General features: G+C 45.2%; 1 protein-coding gene across 4 annotated transcripts in view; it reads left to right on the forward strand.

The window, feature by feature from the left end:
* LOC118363021 (deoxycytidylate deaminase-like) overlaps positions 1 to 24,077 on the forward strand; it is a 72,317-nt gene that overhangs the window by 13,153 nt on the left and 35,087 nt on the right. For all 4 annotated transcript variants that reach the window (XM_052486694.1, XM_052486695.1, XM_052486692.1 and 1 more), the window contains one exon: positions 12,044 to 12,160. In XM_052486694.1, the coding sequence (XP_052342654.1) occupies positions 12,044 to 12,160 (117 nt within the window). The remainder of the gene's footprint in view (positions 1 to 12,043; positions 12,161 to 24,077) is intronic.

Here is a 24,077-nt window from a genome sequence, read left to right on the forward strand (position 1 = left end):
CTACCAAGTATCCTTATGGTAGGATCTCCCTAGCAACATCCCTATAGTACCACAGTCCACTATCAAGTATCCTTATGGTAGGATCTCCCTAGCAACATCCCTATAGTACCACAGTCCACTACCAAGTATCCTTATGGTAGGATCTCCCTACCAACATCGCTATGGTACCACAGTCCACTACCAAGTATCCTTATGGTAGGATCTCCCTAGCAACATCCCTATAGTACCACAGTCCACTACCAAGTATCCTTATGGTAGGATCTCCCTAGCAACATCGCTATAGTACCACAGTCCACTACCAAGTATCCTTATGGTAGGATCTACCTAGCAACATCCCTATAGTACCACAGTCCACTACAAAGTATCCTTATGGTTAGGATCTACCTAGGGATATCACTATAGTACCACAGTCTACTACCAAGTATCCTTATGGTAGGATCTACCTAGGGACATCACTATAGTACCACAGTCCACTACCAAGTATCCTTATGGTAGGATCTACCTAGGGACATCACTATAGTACAACAGTCCACTATCAAGTATCCTTATGGTAGGATCTACCTAGGGACATCACTATAGTACAACAGTCCACTATCAAGTATCCTTATGGTAGGATCTACCTAGGGACATCACTATAGTACCACAGTCCACTATCAAGTATCCTTATGGTAGGATCTACCTAGGGACATCACTATAGTACCACAGTCCACTACCAAGTATCCTTATGGTAGGATCTCCCTAGCAACATCCCTATAGTACCACAGTCCACTACCAAGTATCCTTATGGTAGGATCTACCTAGGGACATCACTATAGTACCACAGTCCACTACCAAGTATCCTTATGGTAGGATCTACCTAGGGACATCACTATAGTACCACAGTCCACTACCAAGTATCCTTATGGTAGGATCTCCCTAGCAACATCCCTATAGTACCACAGTCCACTACCAAGTATCCTTATGGTAGGATCTCCCTAGGGACATCACTATAGTACAACAGTCCACGATCAAGTATCCTTATGGTAGGATCTCCCTAGCAACATCCCTATAGTACCACAGTCCACTACCAAGTATCCTTATAGTAGGAACTCCCTACCAACATCGCTATGGTACCACAGTCCACTACCAAGTATCCTTATGGTAGGATCTACCTAGGGACATCATTATAGTACCACAGTCCACTACCAAGTATCCTTATGGTAGGATCTACCTAGGGACATCACTATAGTACCACAGTCCACTACCAAGTATCCTTATGGTAGGATCTACCTAGGGACATCACTATAGTACCACAGTCCACTACCAAGTATCCTTATGGTAGGATCTACCTAGGGACATCACTATAGTACCACAGTCCACTACCAAGTATCCTTATGGTAGGATCTCCCTAGCAACATCCCTATAGTACCACAGTCCACTACCAAGTATCCTTATGGTAGGATCTACCTAGGGACATCACTATAGTACCACAGTCCACTACCAAGTATCCTTATGGTAGGATCTCCCTAGCAACATCCCTATAGTACAACAGTCCACTACCAAGTATCCTTATGGTAGGATCTCCCTAGGGACATCACTATAGTACCACAGTCCACTACCAAGTATCCTTATGGTAGGATCTCCCTAGGGACATCACTATAGTACAACAGTCCACTACCAAGTATCCTTATGGTAGGATCTCCCTAGGGACATCACTATAGTACAACAGTCCACTACCAAGTATCCTTATGGTAGGATCTCCCTAGGGACATCACTATAGTACAACAGTCCACTACCAAGTATCCTTATGGTAGGATCTACCTAGCAAACATCCCTATAGTACCACAGTCCACTACCAAGTATCCTTATGGTAGGATCTCCCTAGCAACATCCCTATAGTACCACAGTCCACTACCAAGTATCCTTATGGTAGGATCTCCCTAGCAACATCCCTATAGTACCACAGTCCACTACCAAGTATCCTTATGGTAGGATCTACCTAGGGACATCATTATAGTACCACAGTCCACTACCAAGTATCCTTATGGTAGGATCTACCTAGGGACATCATTATAGTACCACAGTCCACTACGCAATTGTATCACGTTGTGTGTGGATAAATCCAACAGCGTTGCAGTTCTTGACACAAACCGGTGCGCCTGGTACCTACTACCATACCCCATTCAAAGGCACTTCAATCTTTTGTCTTGCCCATTCACCCTCTGAATGACACAATCCATGTCTCAATTGTCTCGAGGCTTAATTAAAGATCCTTCTTTAACCGGTCTCCTTCCTTTATCTACACTGATTTGAAGTGGATTTAACAAGTGACATCAATAAGGGATCGTAGCTTTCACCTGATCAGTCTGTAATGGAAAGAGCAGGTGTTCTTAATGTTTTGTATACTCAGTGTATGCTGGTTCCATAACTTGATGTAAGCCAGAACTAGGTTGAAACAGCACAAGCTTTCCTTGAAATACTTGGAGCATTTGAAGGGAATACTAAAGCATTTGAAGGGAATACTAAAGCATTTGAAGGGAATACTAAGCATTTGAAGGGAATACTAAGCATTTGAAGGGAATACTAAAGCATTTGAAGGGAATACTAAAGCATTTGAAGGGAATACTAAGCATTTTAAGGGAATACTAAGCATTTTAAGGGAATACTAAAGCATTTGAAGGGAATACTAAAGCATTTGAAGGGAATACTAAAGCATTTGAAGGGAATACTAAGCATTTTAAGGGAATACTAAGCATTTTAAGGGAATACTAAGCATTTTAAGGGAATACTAAGCATTTTAAGGGAATACTAAAGCATTTGAAGGGAATACTAAGCATTTGAAGGGAATAATAAAGCATTTTAAGGGAATACTAAGCATTTGAAGGGAATACTAAGCATTTGAAGGGAATACTAAGCATTTGAAGGGAATACTAAGCATTTGAAGGGAATACTAAGCATTTTAAGGGAATACTAAGCATTTTAAGGGAATACTAAGCATTTGAAGGGAATACTAAAGCATTTGAAGGGAATACTAAAGCATTTGAAGGGAATACTAAAGCATTTGAAGGGAATACTAAAGCATTTGAAGGGAATACTAAAGCATTTGAAGGGAATACTAAGCATTTGAAGGGAATACTAAGCATTTGAAGGGAATACTAAGCATTTGAAGGGAATACTTAGCATTTGAAGGGAATACTAAGCATTTGAAGGGAATACTAAAGCATTTGAAGGGAATACTAAAGCATTTGAAGGGAATACTAAAGCATTTGAAGGGAATACTAAAGCATTTGAAGGGAATACTAAAGCATTTGAAGGGAATACTAAAGCATTTGAAGGGAATACTAAAGCATTTGAAGGGAATACTAAAGCATTTGAAGGGAATACTAAAGCATTTGAAGGGAATACTAAAGCATTTGAAGGGAATACTAAAGCATTTGAAGGGAATACTAAAGCATTTTAAGGGAATACTAAAGCATTTTAAGGGAATACTAAAGCATTTTAAGGGAATACTAAGCATTTTAAGGGAATACTAACGCATTTGAAGGGAATACTAAGCATTTTAAGGGAATACTAAGCATTTTAAGGGAATACTAAGCATTTTAAGGGAATACTAAAGCATTTGAAGGGAAATGAAGGGTTGAACCCAGGCCTGGGCAACATGCTGGCCACTTCAGCAGCTCGTGAACTGTGAACCCCAACTGACATGCTGCTAGGCCATAATCACACTAGCCACTTGAACAGCACTAGCCAGTCCAACATGTGACGTGTGTGCGGCGATCGACTCCTGTCTTCTCACCCCCCGATACCCCTCTCTCTCGCACTCGAGACAGACGCTAGGCTCCATCTATCTGGGCCTGCCGAGGCAGTCTTTTTTTTCTTCCTCACAGGACCACATGGTGTGCTTTTTCCCACTCATCTTCACTCTCGTTCTCTCTCTCTCTCACCTCACCTCAACTCTTCCAAACCAGACAAGCCCTTAACAATAAAAAGTAGCAGGTCATCTGTTGTTACTTAAGGCAGTTTTTTTTATTTCTTAACGGGTGAAACAAGCATCACGCTCAGACAACAGCTGAGGCCAACAAGGAAGAGAGCGACTACTCGGCAGCACAGATGGGGTTTTAATGTAGCACCGGAGATGGAGGCCGGTGCTCTTAACCCCAACGAGCAGGAAGGGAAAGGAGAGAGATGTTTTTTTTGTGTGCAGTTGTCATGGAAACCAGGTAGTTTGAGGGTGAAATGAGAGCGGATGGCACACGCTGGAAAATACATGTATTTCTTTGAAAACGATAGACTAGCTGGATGGAAGATGGAATGCTCTTCTATCTGTTTCTTCTTCTGAGAGCGAGAGAGAGAGAGCGTTTACAGTGTAATGATTCAGTAGCTGTACCTCTGTTCTACAAGGACATCTTGATTCTTGTCTCAGCCCTTGGAAGTCTGAACTAGAAGAAGTGACACAGTTTCACCTGAAGAGGGCGCTGGAGACTACAACTTCCAGTTAGTCTCCTTGCCCTCTCAAAGCTCACAGAGCGAATATACACACACACACACAAGCTAGAGGGAACTTGCTACTAGCGTTTTCTCTCCCAACTTCTGATTTTAATGACGATATTAGCTCTGACTCTGGTAACCATGACTGGCATATTTTCAACGTTTCTAGTTGTTGCTGTGAACCAAATGATCAGTGAATATTTTTTGTTGTTGTGTGTGTGTGTGTGTAAACCACATTAGTACTGCAGCTGTGCCTCTTGTACCAGACGCTATTCTAATCAGGTCCTGATCTATTAAGTGCTCTGGTTGGTTTGAAATGTAGAAAAGTTTGAGTTGGAAGCCTTGAGAGCTCATGATAGGCAACAGGACCAGTGGGGGCAGTTAGTTTGTGAAGTGAAACGATTACATCCCTAGTACATAAGGACGTACTAATCATATGCAATTATAACCTGTTAGAGATACCTAGGGTGGCCGGACGTCCCTGGTTTCCGCTGGCAGTCCCAAGTTTTGGTGGCCTGTCCCTTTAAAATGTCCTCGTTGGACCTTTTGTCTAAGAACGTTTGATCGGCGATGCGTTGTAACCATCGCATGAATAACCATGGCCAGAAAGTGTCTCCAACAGCATAGGCTACCAGACTTGGGTAGTTTTTGAATTACTAGATGGTCTAAGATGAAGAACTGGAGGTGTAATCCATTTTGTGTTTTACAATTCAACGATAGCGAAAATTGATAGTTAATTATAGTTCCAAGGCCACTTTTCATTTTTTAAATTTTTTTCACGCAGTTAAACATAAATAAAATTCCCACTTTTTAATTTCCTAAATCCGGTCACCATTCCGAGGGCTTTTCTTTCAGAGCCATACTTTTTACTGCAATCGCATACAGTATTGAATTGAATTGTTTATACACAGTGTTTTATATACCCACTTTGGGGGAACTCTGGGGGGGCTAGACTATTATGAATGCTATGGGGACAAGGCCCACTGGGAGAGTTATGGAGGGGGAGCCAGGGCTGAGGGCACAGTTTGCAGACTGTGGGCAGCAGATGCCAGCGTGGGAGACTATCAACGGTTGCCATGGCGAGTGTGTGAAGAGGCAAAGCACTAGGAGCGTTTTGTCAATTTTTTGGGGGGGGCTGATCTTTTAAACTCTTCCTGACCCTACAAAGTGTGTGTCTCAGATAAATGACTTACAACCTCTATAATATCACAATGTGTTGCATTGTCCCACTTTGTTCAACTAGAGGGAATGTATGATCATACTATAATATACAGAGAAGGACAGTATATTCAACACGATCAATACTGCGTCCACCCTTTTCTAACAGCTCATTCAGAAAACCCTCATCCCTTTAAGCCCAGTAACTATTGTCTCTCTCTGTTCTGTAGATGAAGCATTCTTTAAGTACTGTTATTAAAGAGAATGAGAGGAAACCCAACCGCTCCCTTGGCAGTGACTCTCTCTCACAGACAGACAGCAAAACTATCTAGGAATCATAGAAACTCGGTCGTCTGCCCGTAACTCTGTTCTGCTCCCGACCCGGGTTCGTTCCTAATGCCTAATTCGTGCCCATTCTTTTCCCTACCAACACACAGGAATAGCCATGTAATTGCTTGAGCCGATGTAGCAAAGTTAACGGCCCTCTATTTGTCTGCTGTGTCGGTCGGCTCTACAGCCTCTCTCCCACTGGCACACTCTTGCTTTTGTTTTTGCTCTCCCTCTTTCTCTCTCCCTCAATCTCTTTTCTCTGCCTTCCCTCTCTCCACCCCCACCCCCCTCTCTCTAGTCTCCTCAGGGTTGTGGCATCTCTGGCTAGGGGCCAGGCACTCCCTCTGGTGTCCCCTGGCAGCGGAGACAGAATCTATGTTCCAAGTGACACCCTATTCCCTGCATATTGCACTACTTTTGACCAGGGCCTATAGGGAATTGGGTGCACTACTTTTGACCAGGGCCTATAGGGAATTGGGTGCACTACTTTTGACCAGGGCCTATAGGGAATTGGGTGCACTACTTTTGACCAGGGCCTATAGGGAATTGGGTGCACTACTTTTGACCAGGGCCTATAGGGAATTGGGTGCACTACTTTTGACCAGGGCCTATAGGGAATTGGGTGCAATTTGAGAGGCAGACAGAATCTAGTGGAGCTTTAGAAGTCACATGACTCGACAAGCCTGTGGGAATCAGGAAAGACGTGCGTCTTAAATCAGGGTGACTGGCTCATAGGCTGCAGTGCCGCAATACTTTGTGCTGCAGTGGTTATATTAGCGCATTTTGTTGTTGTGTGAGTGTGTTGACTCTGGGAGAGAGTCCGAATAACCACAGTTGCTTCCTAAATAGTATGCAGGAAAAAAATGACATTTTTGAAAATCGAGTATAATTTTATTGTCCGGATGTCATACTCATGTTGGCTTTGACAAAAGCTGATCAATTAGGTAAGGGGATGAGCTACCGAAAATCAGCGAATAGCGCGAAACAACGCAATGGCGCGTTTTCAGTCGGCGAAAAAGTGTTTTATATTATGTGAATTTTTGAAAATCGCGATGGTTTAAATGCCAGGATGTTATACTCATCTCAGTTCTTTATCTAGTGGGATTAGATGCACACTCTCCCACAATGCATTGGAAGTGGTGGGCTGCGAGTGACAGGCCCTAGTTCTCTCCAAGTAGCTAAACAACACAACTAGGCTACTTCATTGGGAAGATGCCGAATAGAGAAGTTTCTGCCGCGGTGTTCAAATGTAGTCGAAGTAGATGTTGTTATCCTTCAAATGAGTATTGCATCGTAGGCTACATCTTTGAAAACCTTTTTTTTTTTTTTTAAGTCAATTTCGGTTTTCTCATTTGAAAAGTTTTTTTCTTTTTCTCTTGGCCTTCTAAACCATCTTTGGATTTCTGACAATGTCGGCACCAGGGACAAGCCTTAGCAGTCATTCTGATCTCGTTCCCAATGACCGGTGCTTTAGTTTACTATGTTGCTACCCAGCTATTCTGAATTTGCCAAACACCCGATTTGAACAGTTAAAGTTTTGGTGTGTCCTAGGCTATTTGATTTATGTTACACTTTGGTTTCACTAATAAATATGTTCAAGTGGAAAATATTTACCTACGGTATAGGTTGAATGTGATGCTCTGCTTATAACCAGCCTGAGTAGGCCTATAACTCCATACCTATTCCATTCAGAGTTTAGAGAAATTAATCGAATTGGAAGTGAGCTATTATCAGGCTGCTTAATGTGATGCATGTCTGTTAAATTTTGAAAAATCCACCCGCACTCGGCCCCGCCCCACCTACTCAACCAGTATGCTGCGACGGCATACTGCATACTTTTTCTTACTAAACAGTCCGTGCTAAATAGTTTGCGACGATGAGTACATGCATTTTGCAGTTTAAGCATGTAGTACGCTAGTGTGGGTATTCAGACACTGTGTTTTTTTAATTTCTTCAAATATTTAAGGTTGGCAGGTGGCCAATCTTGACCTCTGACCTCTCAATAGCTTCTCTAATTGGCTACAGTGGTCAGAGAGCACCTAACTGACCATCTGCCTGAACACACACACACACACACACACTGACTTTGCATGTGTACCATTTCTCTTACCTAATAGCCCAAGGCCTACTACTACTGATATTACAATTGTAGCCTTATAGAAACTTCTACATGGCTTTATAGGTTGACAGTCCTAACCCTTTAGTCCCTTCTGTAGCTCAGTTGGTAGAGCATGGCGCTTGTAACGCCAGGGTAGTGGGTTCGACTCCCGGGACCACCCATACGTAGAATGTATGCACACATGACTGTAAGTCGCTTTGGATAAAAGTGTCTGCTAAATGGCATATATATATAATACATATATAGTGCACTCCAGTCTATCCTCTCAATTCCAGACCCCTCCCTCTCTGGCATCCTACAGAAACTCTATACACTATGCCATTGGGTCACTGGCAGCCCAACATCCACATGTAATTGGCTACAGTTGTTCCAGACTATTCCATTCCAACATTCCCAGACAGACTGTTTAGACACATCACTGTTTCATCACAGCATTTTTCTAATGTCCACGGGAACCAGAGAAGGAATCTCCTGAGTTCAGGAGAGAGGGTTCTACAAAAAAATATGGAAAGTCAAACTAACTGTCCAGTTATTAATTTTTGAAGTAGTTCTTTTTGAAATCTTTGAATTTCACCGGTAATTGAAAGCAGTTTGAGTTGAGACCTGAAGCTTTGTGTGTGTGTGTGTGTGTGTGTGTGTGTGTGGAGATACCTGACGCTTTAAGGATGTCTCCAGTTAATATGCAGAGGTTAGGGGGGGGTTGCTTAGTTTGGAGGACAGAGAGGGAGAGCGAACCGCTGAAAGTAAATGAGTTGGCGAACCTCCAGACAGCCCTTTTTTACATTCAAAGGATGTAGGCCTATTTCTTCCTCCAGTCCACTTCAGAATAATTGAAAAGGTTTTTAGAGAAACACCCTAGTCTCTCCTGTCTAGTTTCTCCCTACCTCTCTCCAAGCTCTTTCATAAAGATACGTTTATGGTTTTTGCAGATGGGAGTATACTGGGCAACGCATTGTGCATAGCTATGACGCAGATATGCCCAAGTCTTCTCGTGCTGTTAGCAAAGCTAGGTGACAAATCACTTATTTCCCCTAATCTCTTTCTCTCCCACTCTTTCTGGCCAATGGGTCTCTCTCTCTCTCTCTCTCTCTCTCTCTCTCTCTCTCTCTCTCTCTCTCTCTCTCTCTCTCTCTCTCTCTCTCTCTCTCTCTCTCTCTCTCTCTCTCTCTCTCTCTCTCTCTCTCTCTCTCTCTCTCTCTCTCTCTCTCTCTCTCTCTCTCTCTCTCTCTCTCTCTCTCTCTCTCTCTCTCTCTCTCTCTCTCTCTCTCTCTCTCTCTCTCTCTCTCTCTCTCTCTCTCTCTCTCTCTCTCTCTCTCTCTCTCTCTCTCTCTCTCTCTCTCTCTCTCTCTCTCTCTCTCTCTCTCTCTCTCTCTCTCTCTTCCTTGCTCTCTGCTCTGCATCCTCTTCTCGTTACAAAAATATAATGTATAATGAGGTTCTATCTTCAAACACAAGATTTCTTCTTCTCCTCATCCCATCCAGGGGTATCTTAAAAGCCCTCTTAGGGTTGCCACTATCCAGGTCCTTGTCTACATTTGCTGCCCAGGTCGTAACATGATGCTAGACACAATGTGAAGGGTTTTTCACACAGCGATTTCTTTGTGAAACTGGGGAAAGGAAGAGAGAAAAAACCTCTTTAAAAAAAATAAAATGTCTAATCATCTTCAAAGGGAAATAATTGGCCATAATAAAGGCTGTAATATGCAATTACAAGGAACAGCAGTCTTCTTAGCCAAGACCTCTCCTCACACACACACACACACACACACACACACACAACATCGCTCTTGTTCAGAAAGTCTCGCTCATGGTTACTGGGGATAATTGCCCTCTACCTGGGAAGGCCATTCTGGTTTCAAGTAACTCTGCAGCTAATTGGGACCACAAAAGGCTTTTGTGAGGTCCACATTTTTAGTCAATTTTAGGAGCAGTTTTAAAGGGGGGCTGTTGGATCACACTCACAATCAGTGTTCATTTACGCTATTCACCAGTGACTGTAATGGTAACTACCACTGTTCTAATAGTAACTGAGACCAGTGACTGTAATGGTAACTACCACTGTTCTAATAGTAACTAAGACCAGTGACTGTAATGGTAACTACCACTGTTCTAATAGTAACTGAGACCAGTGACTGTAATGGTAACTACCACTGTTCTAATAGTAACTAAGACCAGTGTGACCTGTTCTAATAGTAACTAAGACCAGTGACTGTAATGGTAACTACCACTGTTCTAATAGTAACTGAGACCAGTGACTGTAATGGTAACTACCACTGTTCTAATAGTAACTGAGACCAGTGACTGTAATGGTAACTACCACTGTTCTAATAGTAACTGAGACCAGTGACTGTAATGGTAACTACCACTGTTCTAATAGTAACTGAGACCAGTGACTGTAATGGTAACTACCACTGTTCTAATAGTAACTGAGACCAGTGACTGTAATGGTAACTACCACTGTTCTAATAGTAACTGAGACCAGTGACTGTAATGGTAACTACCACTGTTCTAATAGTAACTGAGACCAGTGACTGTAATGGTAACTACCACTGTTCTAATAGTAACTGAGACCAGTGACTGTAATGGTAACTACCACTGTTCTAATAGTAACTGAGACCAGTGACTGTAATGGTAACTACCACTGTTCTAATAGTAACTGAGACCAGTGACTGTAATGGTAACTACCACTGTTCTAATAGTAACTGAGACCAGTGACTAATGGTAACTACCACTGTTCTAATAGTAACTGAGACCAGTGACTAAAATGGTAACTACCACTGTTCTAATAGTAACTGAGACCAGTGACTGTAATGGTAACTACCACTGTTCTAATAGTAACTGAGACCAGTGACTGTAATGGTAACTACCACTGTTCTAATAGTAACTGAGACCAGTGACTAACATTAAACAGTGCTCAGGATAATATCTTATCGTGTTCCCCACCGAAGACATGCTGCCATGACAACTGTTTGTCACAAATTCTCCAAGTTAACCATCCCTCGGCTCTCTCTCTCTCTCTCTCTCTCTCTCTCTCTCATGAGTTCTGCCTGCTTGCTGTGAGCGCAGTGGACCAACGTGCATGTCGTGCCGTGCCGTGCTCTGATGTTGTGCCAAAGCAAATCTGCCGCAGTAGCGGGTGGCGGCATGGTTGGCTGGCTGGCATGGGGCTAGTGGGGGGGGTATGGTAATCACACTACAGTTTGGGGGTTGGCGGGTGTGCTCTGTAATCGGCCACCGTCGCTGATAGGGGGCAATTCATTTCCCGTAATTAACGTTAGGAAGGAGTCATTTTATGGCTGCCAGGGTGGAGGGGAGAGGAGGCATCTGTTCACTCTCAGTGCATCACTTTCCACTGGACAATGGGAATTAAGGTCTGTATTGAGTCTCAGTGGAATTGCTGACCTAGAATCAGTTTAGCCTTTTTCAGATCAATGAACGAGCTTATATGGACCGGGGGGACCTGATCCTAAACCAGTAAAAAAAATTATGTGGCTGTTGGAACTAGGAAACCTGTATCGTCTGCATATAAATGTCTCTTTTGATTCACTGCCACCCCTGGTGTGTTGACCAGATTTTCACTCTTCCTCCCCTTCTCTCTACCTCCCCCTCTTCTTCTTCCCCCTCTCTCTTCCTCCCCCTCTCTCTTCCTCCCCCACTTCTTCCTCCCCCTCTCTCTTCCTCCCCCTCTCTCTTCCTCCCCCTCTCTCTTCCTCCCCCTCTCTCTACCTCCCCTCTTCTTCCTCCCCCTCTTCTTCCTCCCCTCTTCTTTCTCCCCCTCTTCTTCCTCCCCTCTTCTTCCTCCCCCTCTTCTTCCTCCCCCTCTCTACCTCCCCTCTTCTACCCCCCTCTCTCTACCTCCCCCTCTTCTTCCTCCCCCTCTCTCTACCTCCCCCCTCTTCTTCCTTCCCCTCTCTCTACCTCCCCCTCTCTCTACCTCCCCCTCTCTCTACCTCCCCCTCTCTCCTCCAGTGTGCCATGCGGAGCTGAATGCGATCATGAATAAGAACTCAGCGGACGTGAAGGGCTGTTCCATGTACGTGGCTCTGTTCCCCTGCAATGAGTGTGCCAAGCTCATCATCCAAGCAGGTGGGACCCCCCCATACACACACACACACACACACACACACATGCAGATGAGACCCCTCCCTCTCTCCTTCACCCATCCCTCTGTTCTGTCATTTTTGTTCTCCATTTCCAAACAGGTGAGGCTCCTCCCAACTGTTGCCCTCCCCTCGCAACCCGCCTTTGCTTTTCTCCACCCTTCACTTCCTTTTTCATCTCTCTCTTTGTGGTACCTTTTCTCTGCTCCTTTTCATCCTTTCAGGGTCACACACTCCTTCTCCGCTCCGCACCTTTGGTGTTGTCGTGTTTCTTCTCTCCGCATTCCTTTTTTATTTTCTTCCTTCGTTCATGCTCTTCCCGTGTTGCACTCCTCCTCCTCTCTTTCTACACCTCTTCTCTCAGACACACACACACACACACACACACACACACACACACACACACACACACACACACACACACACCTCCCTCTCTCGTCCTTGACTCAGCTAGTCACAGCAAGACGCCTCTCCTCCTCTTCCACTAAACACATCACCTCTTTCCTATCTTTTCTCCCTCTATACATCCCGTTTGACAACCACAAAGAATGTCAGTTTAGCCATTGTGTTTAGCCTAAGTGCAATACAGTGTTCCCTCTGTGCAGTATGAGTTATGCAGGTATTAGACTGGCGCTGATAGATGGGCAGACCACACAGCGACCACACGGCGACCACACAGCGACCACACGGCGACCACACAGCGACCACACGGCGACCACACGGCGATTGCGCAACATTCTCAGCAGTGTTTTTTTTTGGGGTGCGTTTTGATCACCGTCGACGTCGCACATGCGTGTGCCGTGGTACGGTCTGTGTGCCGTGGTACGGTCTGTGTGCCGTGGTACGGTCTGTGTGCCGTGGTACGGTCTGTGTGCCGTGGTACGGTCTGTGTGCCGTGGTGATTCTGTTAGACAGAATGCTCGGCGAGGGAGCAACGTGACACTGGGGATTGGGGACGACCCCCCCCCCCTCCAACATGGAACAAGGTTTCAAGGGGGGTGGTGCAACCCGTACCCTTACCCCTCTTGTTGCTCCCACCCCACTTACAATAGGAAACATTATTATACTCCGCAACCTTTTTCAAACATAGCAACACGAACGGCAAGCACAGCTTTTTTCCCTCTTTCGATCCTTCTCCTTCGCTCCCTCTCTACTGCTTTCTGCCCTCCCTCAAAAAAACATTCCTTCCCCCGTTATCTTCCCACAACCCCCTGCTGTTGCTCCTTAGGCAAGAGGCCCTCCTGGAGCTGCATACCGAAGTGAGACACACACAGGCACACACACACACACTCTCAACTCTTACACACACACACACACACACACACTCTCAACTCCTACACACACACACACAGAGCTATATATACTGACATGTATGCAGGCATGCATACACACACTCATAGTTCCGACACACTCCTACACACACTATTTCACTCTGATCACAAATGGGTCTTGCCAGGCCCTCTTCTCTCCCTGGCACAGTGGGGTGTAAGCTCCATCTCCAGGCTCCTACTTCATTAAGGAGGGAGTTTATACACACACAGACACACACACACACTTTTTGTTCACCTGCACCTTCAAAAGGAGAGAAGGAAACTGAACAGCAACAAGCCAACCTAATTTGTGATGCAGTTTCAACCTGGCTTGTCAAACGCTTAGCAACAAGTACCATGTTTCACAAAGGTGGCGTGTGATGACTGTTCACTCCGCCCCGCCACTAGAAAAATATATTTTTTTCCCTCTGCTTCTGTCTTACTAATTCTCTTTCTCTCCCTTTCTCTCGCTCTCTCACTCTCTCATATCTATCCTTCTCACCGTCATAACAGCATGATGAGAATCAGAGGGTTTAACAATAGATGTGTTTGCTATTTACCGTGAAACGTGTCAGTGAATCCGATAGGCCTACGGAAGGCCGTTGGGCTCAATTCCACAGCGCTCCTTAGCGCTGCACCTGTTCGTCTGGTTTTAATCTCTCACTCTAGAAATGGGCTTATTTCCATTCAGCCTTGATTACAACTTCTCCATGTGTGGGGTCAAAGAGTGCGTTTGAACCTCAACCTAGGGAATAGGTTAAAGTATGGTCTGAGCGAGTGGGCCGCGCTCTCGCTCTCTCTGTGTGTGTGTGTGTGTGCGCCGCTCTGTCCGGTCGTTTGTGTGTTTAATAAATGCGCCTCATGTACCGACGAACAGAACGGCTCAGCTCTCTAAGAACGGGAAGGGATCCTCCGAGTCCTTTAAAAAAAAAAGTTTAATTAAGTAACGCTTGCAAGGCCTTGAACGAAACCCTCTCGGCCTCTCAATACACAGGCTCTTCAGGTGAGAGATGGGAGGGGGAAAAGAGGTCTGCTCTTCTGGCTTTAGGGGGCACTGTGGTCTTCTCATTCTCACCACTCCCCCTTCGTTTCCTCTCGGTCTCCAGCAGGCCACCCGTTCAATCAACGTTTGAACAAATCTCTCAGTTGGCCTTTTATTTTTGGACTGGAGTTCAAATGAGTTGCGCTGCTTCTCAGTAACCGTGTGGAGCCACCCAGAACTCTCTCTCCCTCCAATCTCTTTCCACCTTTTTATCGTTCGCTTTTCTATTTCAATCATTCTGTTTTTCTCCCATTTTCACTGGCACACTTTTATTCACCCAATTCCTTACTTTGACTCACTCCTCTCTCCTCCTTTCCTCCCCTTCCCCCTTTCTCTCCACCCCCCCGTTACCAGACGGTAAATAGTACGTAACTGTCTTGTTATTTACACTATAAATCCTCAAATCAGCCTCCTATTATATTCTCAGCCGGTCTCAGTTCTAATGTGAAAAAGCTGCTGCACGCTGGCAGTGCTGTGGTCCGACCTTACTCCCACGCTGGCGGTGCTGTGGTCCGGCGTGACACCCACACCCACGCTGGCGGTGCTGTGGTCCTGCCTGACTCCCACGCTGGCGGTGCTGTGGTCCGGCCTGACTCCCACGCTGGCGGTGCTGTGGTCCGGCCTGACTCCCACGCTGGCGGTGCTGCGGTCCGGCCTGACTCCCACGCTGGCGGTGTTGCGGTCCGGCCTGACTCCCACGCTGGCGGTGCTGCGGTCCGGCCTGACTCCCACGCTGGCGGTGCTGCGGTCCGGCCTGACTCCCACGCTGGCGGTGCTGCGGTCCGGCCTGACTCCCACGCTGGCGGTGCTGCGGTCCGGCCTGACTCCCACGCTGGCGGTGCTGCGGTCCGGCCTGACTCCCAAGCTGGCGGTGCTGCGGTCCGGCCTGACTCCCACGCTGGCGGTGCTGCGGTCCGGCCTGACTCCCACGCTGGAGGTGCTGCGGTCCGGCCTGACTCCCACGCTCAGCTCAGTCATGCGTTGGTGCATTTAGCTTTAACGCCTCAGTATGTATTTTGAATTGAGGATTCATTATCCATCTTAAGATCGTTGTACAGAAAATTAAGAATGTGTGTGTTGACGAGCGGGAGGCACTGTCCTAACACCTAGCAGGTTATCCGTCCTCTGAGTCTACGTAGCGAATTCACTGGTTGCCCCTCTTCACCCCTCTCCTCCCAGCAGCCTCGCTCCCATTGTATTCCCATGAGCTAATCTGGAGGCCTTTTGTTGCTTTCCTAATCCCATTGGAATGCTCCTCCATAGTGTGTGTCCCTCTCCTGTTTATCACTGGCTCATTACAAGAACTGCTATTGTAAGTTGAAAAAAAAACAAAAAGAAAAAAACATTTTATTTGCCAAATACAACTGTTCTGGACTTAACTGTGAAATGCTTGCTTACAACTCCTCACAACAATGCAGAGTTTAAAAATAAAATGGTAACGAGGAATAAAATACACAAGAATGGAGCTATATACAGTTATATACAGTCGGAAGTTTACATGCACCTTAGCCAAATGCATTTAAACTCCGTTTTTCACAATTCCTGACATTCAATCCTAGTAGAAATTCCCTGTTTTAGGTCAGTTAGGATCACCACTTTATTTTAAGAATGTGAAATGTCAGAATAATAGTAGAGAGAATGATTTCTTTCTTTCATCACATTCCCAGGGGGTCAGAAGTTTACATACACTCAATTAGTATTTGGTAGCATTGTCTTTAAATTGTTTAACTTGGGTCAAATGTTTCAGGTAGCCTTCCATAAGCTTCCCACAATAAGTTGGGTGAATTTTGGCCCATTCCTCCTGACAGAGCTGGTGTAACTGGGTCAGGTTTGTAGGCCTCCTTGCTCACACACACCTTTTCAGTTCTGCCCAAAAGTGTTCTATAGGATTGAGGTCAGGGCTTTGTGATGGCCACTCCAATACCTTGACTTTGTTGTCCTTAAGCCATTTTGCCACAACTTTGGAAGTATGCTTGGGGTCATTGTGCATTTGGAGACTCATTTGCAACCAAGCTTTAACTTCCTGACTGATGTTGCTTCAATATATCCACATAATTTTCCTGACTCATGATGTCATCTATTTTGTGAAGTGCACCAGTCTCTCCTGCAGCAAAGCACCCCCACAACATGATGCTGCCACCCCTGTGCTTCACGTTTGGGATGGTGTTCTTCAGCTTGCAAGCATTACCCTTTTTTCCTCCAAACATAACGATGGTCTTTATGGACAAACAGTTTATTTGTGTTTCATCAGACCAGAGGACATTTCTCCAAAAAGTACGATCTTTGTCCCCATTTGCAGTTGCAAACCGTAGTCTGGCTTTTTTATTGTGGTTATGGAGCAGTGGCTTCTTCCTTGCTGACTCGTTTTACTGTGGATATACATCGTTTTCTACCTGTTTCCTCCAGCATCTTCACAAGGTCCTTTGCTGTTGTTCTGGGATTGATTTGCACTTTTCGCACCAAAGTAAGTTAATCTCTAGAAGACAGAACTCGTCTCCTTCCTGAGCGGTATGATGGCTACGTGGTCCCATGGTGTTTATACTTGCGTACTATTGTTTGTACAGATGAACGAGTCGTTTGGAAATTGCCCCCAAGGATGAACCAGACTTGTGGAGGTCTACAATTGTTTTGGCTGATTTCTTTGAGGGGGATTCTCCTATTATGTCAAGCAAAGAGGCACTGAGTTTGAAAGTAGGCCTTGAAATACATCCACAGGTACACCTCCAATTGTCTAATTGATATCATTTGAGTCATTCAGAAGCTTCTAAAGTAATTACATTTTCTGGAATTTTCCAAGCTGTTTAAAAGCACAGTCTACTTAATGCATGTGAACTTCTGACCCACTGGCATTGTGATAGTGAAATAATCTGTAAACAATTGTTGAAAAAATGACTTGTGTCATGCTCAAAGTAGATGTCCTAACCGACTTGTCACAACTAGTTTGTTAACAAGAAATCTGTGGAGTGGTTGAAAAACGAGTTTTAATGACTCCAACCTAAGTGTATGTAAACTTCCGACTTCAACTGATTTGGCTGTTGATGACAGGTGTATAAAATCAAGAACACAGCCATGCAATCTCCACAGCCCATTGGCAGTAGAATGGCCTTACTGAAGAGCTCAGTGACTTTCAACGTGGCAGTTTGTCAAATTTCTGCCCTGGTAGAGCTGCCCCGGTCAACTGTACGTGCTGTTATTGTGAAGTGGAAATGTCTAGGAGCAACAACAGCTCAGCCACAAAGTGGTAGGCCACACAAGCTTACAGAACGGGACTGCTGAAGCTTGTAGCGCGTAAATATCGTCTATCCTCAGTTGCAACACTCACTAAAGAGTTCCAAACTGCCTCTGGAAGCAACCTCAGCACAATAACTGTTTTGTCGAGAGCTTAATGAAATGGGTTTCCATGGCCGAGCAGACGCACACAAGCCTAAGATCACCATGCGTTGGCTGGAGTGGTGTAAAGCTCGACGCTGTTGGAGCAATGGAAACTCGTTCTCTGGAGTGATGAATCTCACTTCACCATCTGTCAGTCTGACGGACAAATCTGAGTTTGGGGGATGAAAGGAGAACGCTACCTGCCCAAATGCAGTGCCAACTGTAAAGTTTGGTGGAGGAGGAATAATGTTCTGGGGCTGTTTTATGGTTCAGGCAAGGCCCCTTAGTTCTAGTGAAGGCATATCTTATCGCTACAGCATACATTCTGTGCTTCCAACTATGGAGCAACATTTTGAGGAAGGCCCTCTCCTGTTTCAGGTCCATACAGAAATGGTTTGTCGAGATCGGTGTGGAAGATTTTGACTGGCCTGCACAGAGCCCTGACCTAAACCCCATCAACCACCTTTTGGGATGAATTGGAACGCCGACTGTGAGCCACACTTAATCGCCCAACATCAGTACCCGAACTCACTAATGCTCGTTTCTGAATGGAAACAAGTCCCTGCCTCAATGTTCCAACATCTAGTGGAAAGCCTTCCCAGAAGAGTGGAGGCTGTTATAGCAGCAAACAGGGACCAACACCATATTTATGGACACAATTTTGGAATTAAATGTTTGACGAGCAGGTGTCCACACATTTTTGGTCATGTAATGTATATACATTAAGGCAGGGTGAAGTGGCTAGGCATCAGGATAAATAATACAATAAAGAACAGCGTAGCAGTAGCTTTCCGCTAGATGTTTATTTATTTTGACATCATTTGTGTGTGCGCGTATGTAGTTCATGTGTGTGGGAGTGTCAATGTAGTGTGTGTGTGTGTATACACTGTTCTCTCCATGACAAAGACTGACCAGGTGAAAGCTACAATCACTTATTGATGTCACTTGTTAAATACACTCGGTGTAGATGAAAGTTAGGAGTCTGGTTAAATAATTATTTTTAAGCCTTGAGACATTTGAGATGTGCCATTCGGGGGGGGGGGGACAGTTTAAAGTCTCCGCCCACCAGAAATGCTTCTTCTGGGTGAGCAGTTTCTGTTTATGGCCCCATACAGTTTGACAGCTGTGATAATTACAAATTAGAACTCTCTTGGTAGGTCAAAGGGTCTGCAGCTTACAATGACCATATACCAGGTGAGCAAAAGATCGAGATTTCCTTTACACTTGAAGCAGCAGAACCAGTTACTTTTGAAAAGTTACGTTTCAGTAAGACGCATAATGTTGCAGCTTTTCAAGTCTCTCTGATAGGAGACTCTCGAACGGAGCTCATCCATGTTATTCTCAAGTGATTTGCCAGTCGAACGGAAGGGAGCGCCGTTCGGTTTTCAGTTCGCCTCAATTTCACCAGGACTCCACCTCGTCTCCCACGTCTATGCCTGCGGCGTTTTGGTAGCCCACGGAAAAAAAGGAACAGGGTTCGGTATGAACAGTGGAACAGCTGAGTCGGAGTTGAAGTCAAAATCTAGGCTAGTAGCTGTCGATCTGATGTCCAGAAGTGCTTCGGCGGTCATGTGTGACAATAATATGAACTTTCTGTACAAAAAAAAGGTCAAGATAATCACGGTATAAGTCACTATATAGTAAAGTTGGGTTGGAACTCGTAAGATGATGCCCGTCCTTCCACTTAGCCATAACGAGAGGCCGCTTTCTTCCTCACTTCAGATTCCCCTTGCCTTTTCTCTCTCTCCTCTTTCTCAGTTGGTCTCTCGACTGCCACGTATCTACTGCCAGTATTAGCCCCCCCCTCTCTCCTCTGGTCTCTCTACTGCCACGTATTAGCCCCCTCTCTCCTCTGGTCTCTCTACTGCCACGTATTAGCCCCCCTCTCTCCTCTGGCCCCCCCTCTCTCCTCTGGTCTCTCTACTGCTACGTATTAGCCCCCCCTCTCTCCTCTGGTCTCTCTACTGCCACGTATCCCCCCTCCGCCTCTTTTCTGTTACTTTCCTTGTCTGATATTCCTCTCTTTTCCTCGCTCTCGCCTTCACTCTCTTTTCTTTTCTGGTCAAAAGGATGCGTAAAACATGGATTTATGGGAGCCTCCTCAGTCTATTGGGCTTGAACTGACTCCCCAGCGCCTGCCTGCCATCCTTTTCTGCCATCTTGTCACTTTGGGCTCACGCTGGCGAGGGGCCGAGCATGTCTGTCACAGGCACACGCTCTCAGGCATTCACCCGCACACACACACAAACTCTCTGTGTCTGTCACCAACTTCGACTGGAGTGGGCTAATTTGAAATGTTCCAAAGTTTTAGTCTGGTCCCAAATGGCTAGCTACCCTACCCTCCTCCCTCTCTTCTGAGTTACTTAAGCTGCCCTCCCGTCCACTTAAGTCACTGTTGTGGAACGTTCCAGAATGTTGCGTTTTTTTACAACTCAAACTGCCTCTGAGTTTACCATCCCATTCATGACTGGTCACTAGTATTCCAATGTTACTGGTTAGTTACATAACAACAATATCAAATAACATTTGATTTGTCACATGTCCCGAATAAGACAGGTCTAGACTTTACAAGCCCTTCCCAACAATGCAGAGTTAAGGGAGTAGTACACAGCGTTGTATGAGATCTTCAGTTTCTTGGCAATTTCTCACATGGAAAAGCCTTAATTTCTTAGAACAAGAATAGACTGATGAGTTTCAGAAGAAAGTACTTTGTTTCCAGCCATTTTGAACCTGTAATCAAACCCACAAATGCTGACGCTCCAGATACTCAGCTGTTTAAAGAAGGCCAGTTGTATTGCTTCCTTAATCAGGACAACAATTTTCAGCTGTGCTAACATGCTAAAGGGTTTTCTAATGATAAATTAGCCCTTTAAAATGATACACTTGGATTAGCTAACACAACGTGCCATTGGAACACAGGAGTGATGGTTGTTGATAATGGGCCTCTGTACGCCTATGTAGATATTCCATTACAAATTTGCCATTTCCAGCTACAATAGTAATTTACAATGTCTGCACTGTATTTCTGATCAATTTTATGTTATTTTAATGGACAAAAAATGTGCTTTTCTTTCAAAAACAAGGACATTTCTAAGTGACCCCAAACTTTTGAATGTTTGTGTGTGTGTGTGTGTGTGTGTGTGAGAGAGATATGTATATACACATACATGCATGCATACATACATAGATAAACTCAGCAAAAATAGAAACTTCCTCTCGCTGTCAACTGCGTTTATTGGAATAATAAATTGAATAATGTGTCCCTGAACAAGGGGGGGGGGGGGTCAAAAGTAAGTCGGTATCTGCTGTGGCCACCAGCTGCATTAAGTACTGCAGTGCATCATCTCCTCATGGACTGCACCAGATATCCCAGTTCTTGCTGTGAGATGTTACCCCACTCTTCCACCAAGGCACCTGCAAGTTCCCAGACATTTCTGAGGCGGGATGGCCCTAGCCCTCACCCTCCGATCCATCAGGTCCCTGGCGTATTCAGTGGGATTGAGATCCGGGCTCTTCACTGGCCATGGCAGAACACTGACATTTCTGTCTTGCAGGAAATCACGCACAGAACGAGCAGTATGGCTAGTGGCATCATCATGCTGGAGGGTCATGTCAGGATGAGCCTGCAGGAAGGGTTTCACATGAGAGAGGAGGATGTCTTCCATGTAATGCATAGTGTTGAGATTGCCTGCAATGACAAACTCAGTCCAATGATGCTGTGACACACCGCTCCAGACCATGACGGACCCTCCACCTCCAAATCGATCCCGCACCAGAGCACAGGCCTCGTTGTAATGCTCATTCCTTCGAAGATAAACGCGAACCCGACCATCACCCCTGGTGAGACAAAACCGTGACTCGTCAGTGAAGAGCACTTTTTGCCAGTCCTGTCTGGTCCAGCGACAGTGAGTCCAGGCGACGTTGTTGCTGGTGATGTCTGGTGAGGACCTGCCTTACAACAGGCCTACAAGCCCTCGGTCCAGCCTCTCAGCCTATTGCGGACAGTCTGAGCACTGATGAAGGGATTGTGCATTCCTGGTGTAACTCGGACAGTTGTTGTTGCCATCCTGTACCTGTCCCGCAGGTGTGATGTTCGGATGTACTGATCCTGTGCAGGTGTTGTTACACGTGGTCTGCCACTGCGAGGACGATCAGTTGTTCGTCCTGTCTCCCTGTTGCTCTGTCTTAGGCGTCTCACAGTACGGACATTGCAATTTATTGCCCTGGCCACATCTGCAGTCCTCATACCTCTTTGCAGCATGCCTAAGGCACATTCATGCAGATGAGCAGGGACCCTGGGCATCTTTCTTTTGGTGTTTTTCAGAGTCAGTAGAAAGGCCTCTTTAGTGTCCTAGTGACCTTAATTGCCTACCGTCTGTAAGCTGTCAGTGTCTTAACGAACGTTCTACAGGTGCATGTTCATTAATTGTTTATGGTTCATTGAACAAGCATGGGAAACAGTGTTTAAACCCTTTGCAATGAAGATCTGTGAAGTTTAGATTTTTACGAATTATCTTTGAAAGCCAGGGTCCTGAAAAAGTGACGTTTCTATTTTTGCAGAGTTTGCATACATACGTTTTTGAGCTGCAATATCTTTGTTAGTCTGCATAGAGTCGGGTGCATAATGGGGTTCGATGCAGATACTCAGGGTAACCATTCAATTAACTATTTAGCATTCTTATGGCTTGGGGTTAGAAGCTGCCTCGGAGCCTGTTGGTCCGAGAGTTGATGATCCGGTGACATTTGCCGGATGGTAGCAGAGTGAACAGTTTATTGTTTTAGTCTTTGGCAATTTGGGGCCTTCCTTTGACACCGCCTGGTCTAGAGATCCTGGATGGCAGGGAGCAAGGCCTCAGTGATGTACTGGGTAGTCCGCACCATGCTTTGCGGTCGATTATCAGTTCACATGTATTGTTTCTCAGTCTTCAATCTATAAAATGTGTTTTCTTTATTGCTAGTCTGTCGTCTTGGCAACGGGTAGAGATGGATAAAGGGTTATTTCTGTTTTTACAGACATGATAAATGATACATTGTGCCGTGCAGGCCTTCTACAGTAGCATCGGTTTTCTAAAGGTCGTGGATGTGCATATCACCTTCAGTATACTTCACAAAAATATCTCCCAGACATAGAGAAAACAAATGTGCTTTATTTTAAAGATATTTTCCTTTTACGTTTTATATTTAAAATATGGACCGTGCTTTTACACCTGCATTGTTTGCTGTTTGGCGTTTTAGGCTGGGTTTCTGTACAGCACTTTGAGATATCAGCTGATGTACGAAGGGCTATATAAATAAATTTGATTTGATTTGATCTGTTTGCCTCTGTTGCTTCACTATAGATCAGTGGAAATGAGTTGTGGTGGGTGATTTTTCAATAGTACATTTGTTAAATTCCGCACCTCCTTTTCTAACATGACTACTACTGGCGTCTCAAGCTGTCCGACTCAGAACCCCCGTCTAGGAACATCTGATCTGTGTTGTATTTCTTTTGTCCGTATTTGGACAGCACACGGGGACAGGGAGACCGATAGTAGAAGCATAGGTGGCTGAGACTGGGCTGCCCACTGCTGCTTGACCAGATTCTGACACTCACAACCTCATCTCTATGGTCGTAAAGCAAACCTCCCATTACACCCCCCATCTTGTCTCTGAAGGATGTGTTTTAGAAGGACTAGATTAATTTCATCCCATTTGCTTTTTAAATGATGTGTATCGGCTACCGTACGCTAGACTAAAGCTCCTGTCCTTGGTGACTTGAAGCCTCCCGTTTGGTGCAGAAGGTTATGTGAAACGGTGTCTGTCTCAAGCAGTGCGGATGTCGAGTCTTTTCTCTCTTGGGAGCAACGCTTTCAAACAGAAACACACACCACTTCTCCATGCTGCAGCCTGTTAACTCCAGGCTGTTGGTTGGGCTGATCTTGGATCCTCTAGAGGCTTTTCCTTCTTATTAGAGCCGTGAGGCAGCGAAACCCCACTTCATAAGCACTGCACCCCCAAACGACCATATCTCGGCCCACAGAACACACACACAGCCCGCGCCTTCCTTACACACATCAAAACGAAATTCCCAGTTGCCCAATTACATAGTAAGGACATCACACACACACACACACACACACACACACATTTCTCTGCCAAAATAAACCAGTGTAATTTCAAGCCATCTCCCTGATTTGCCC

Source organism: Oncorhynchus keta, chromosome 29 (genome assembly GCF_023373465.1).
Source record: "Oncorhynchus keta strain PuntledgeMale-10-30-2019 chromosome 29, Oket_V2, whole genome shotgun sequence".
NCBI lineage: Eukaryota > Metazoa > Chordata > Actinopteri > Salmoniformes > Salmonidae > Oncorhynchus > Oncorhynchus keta.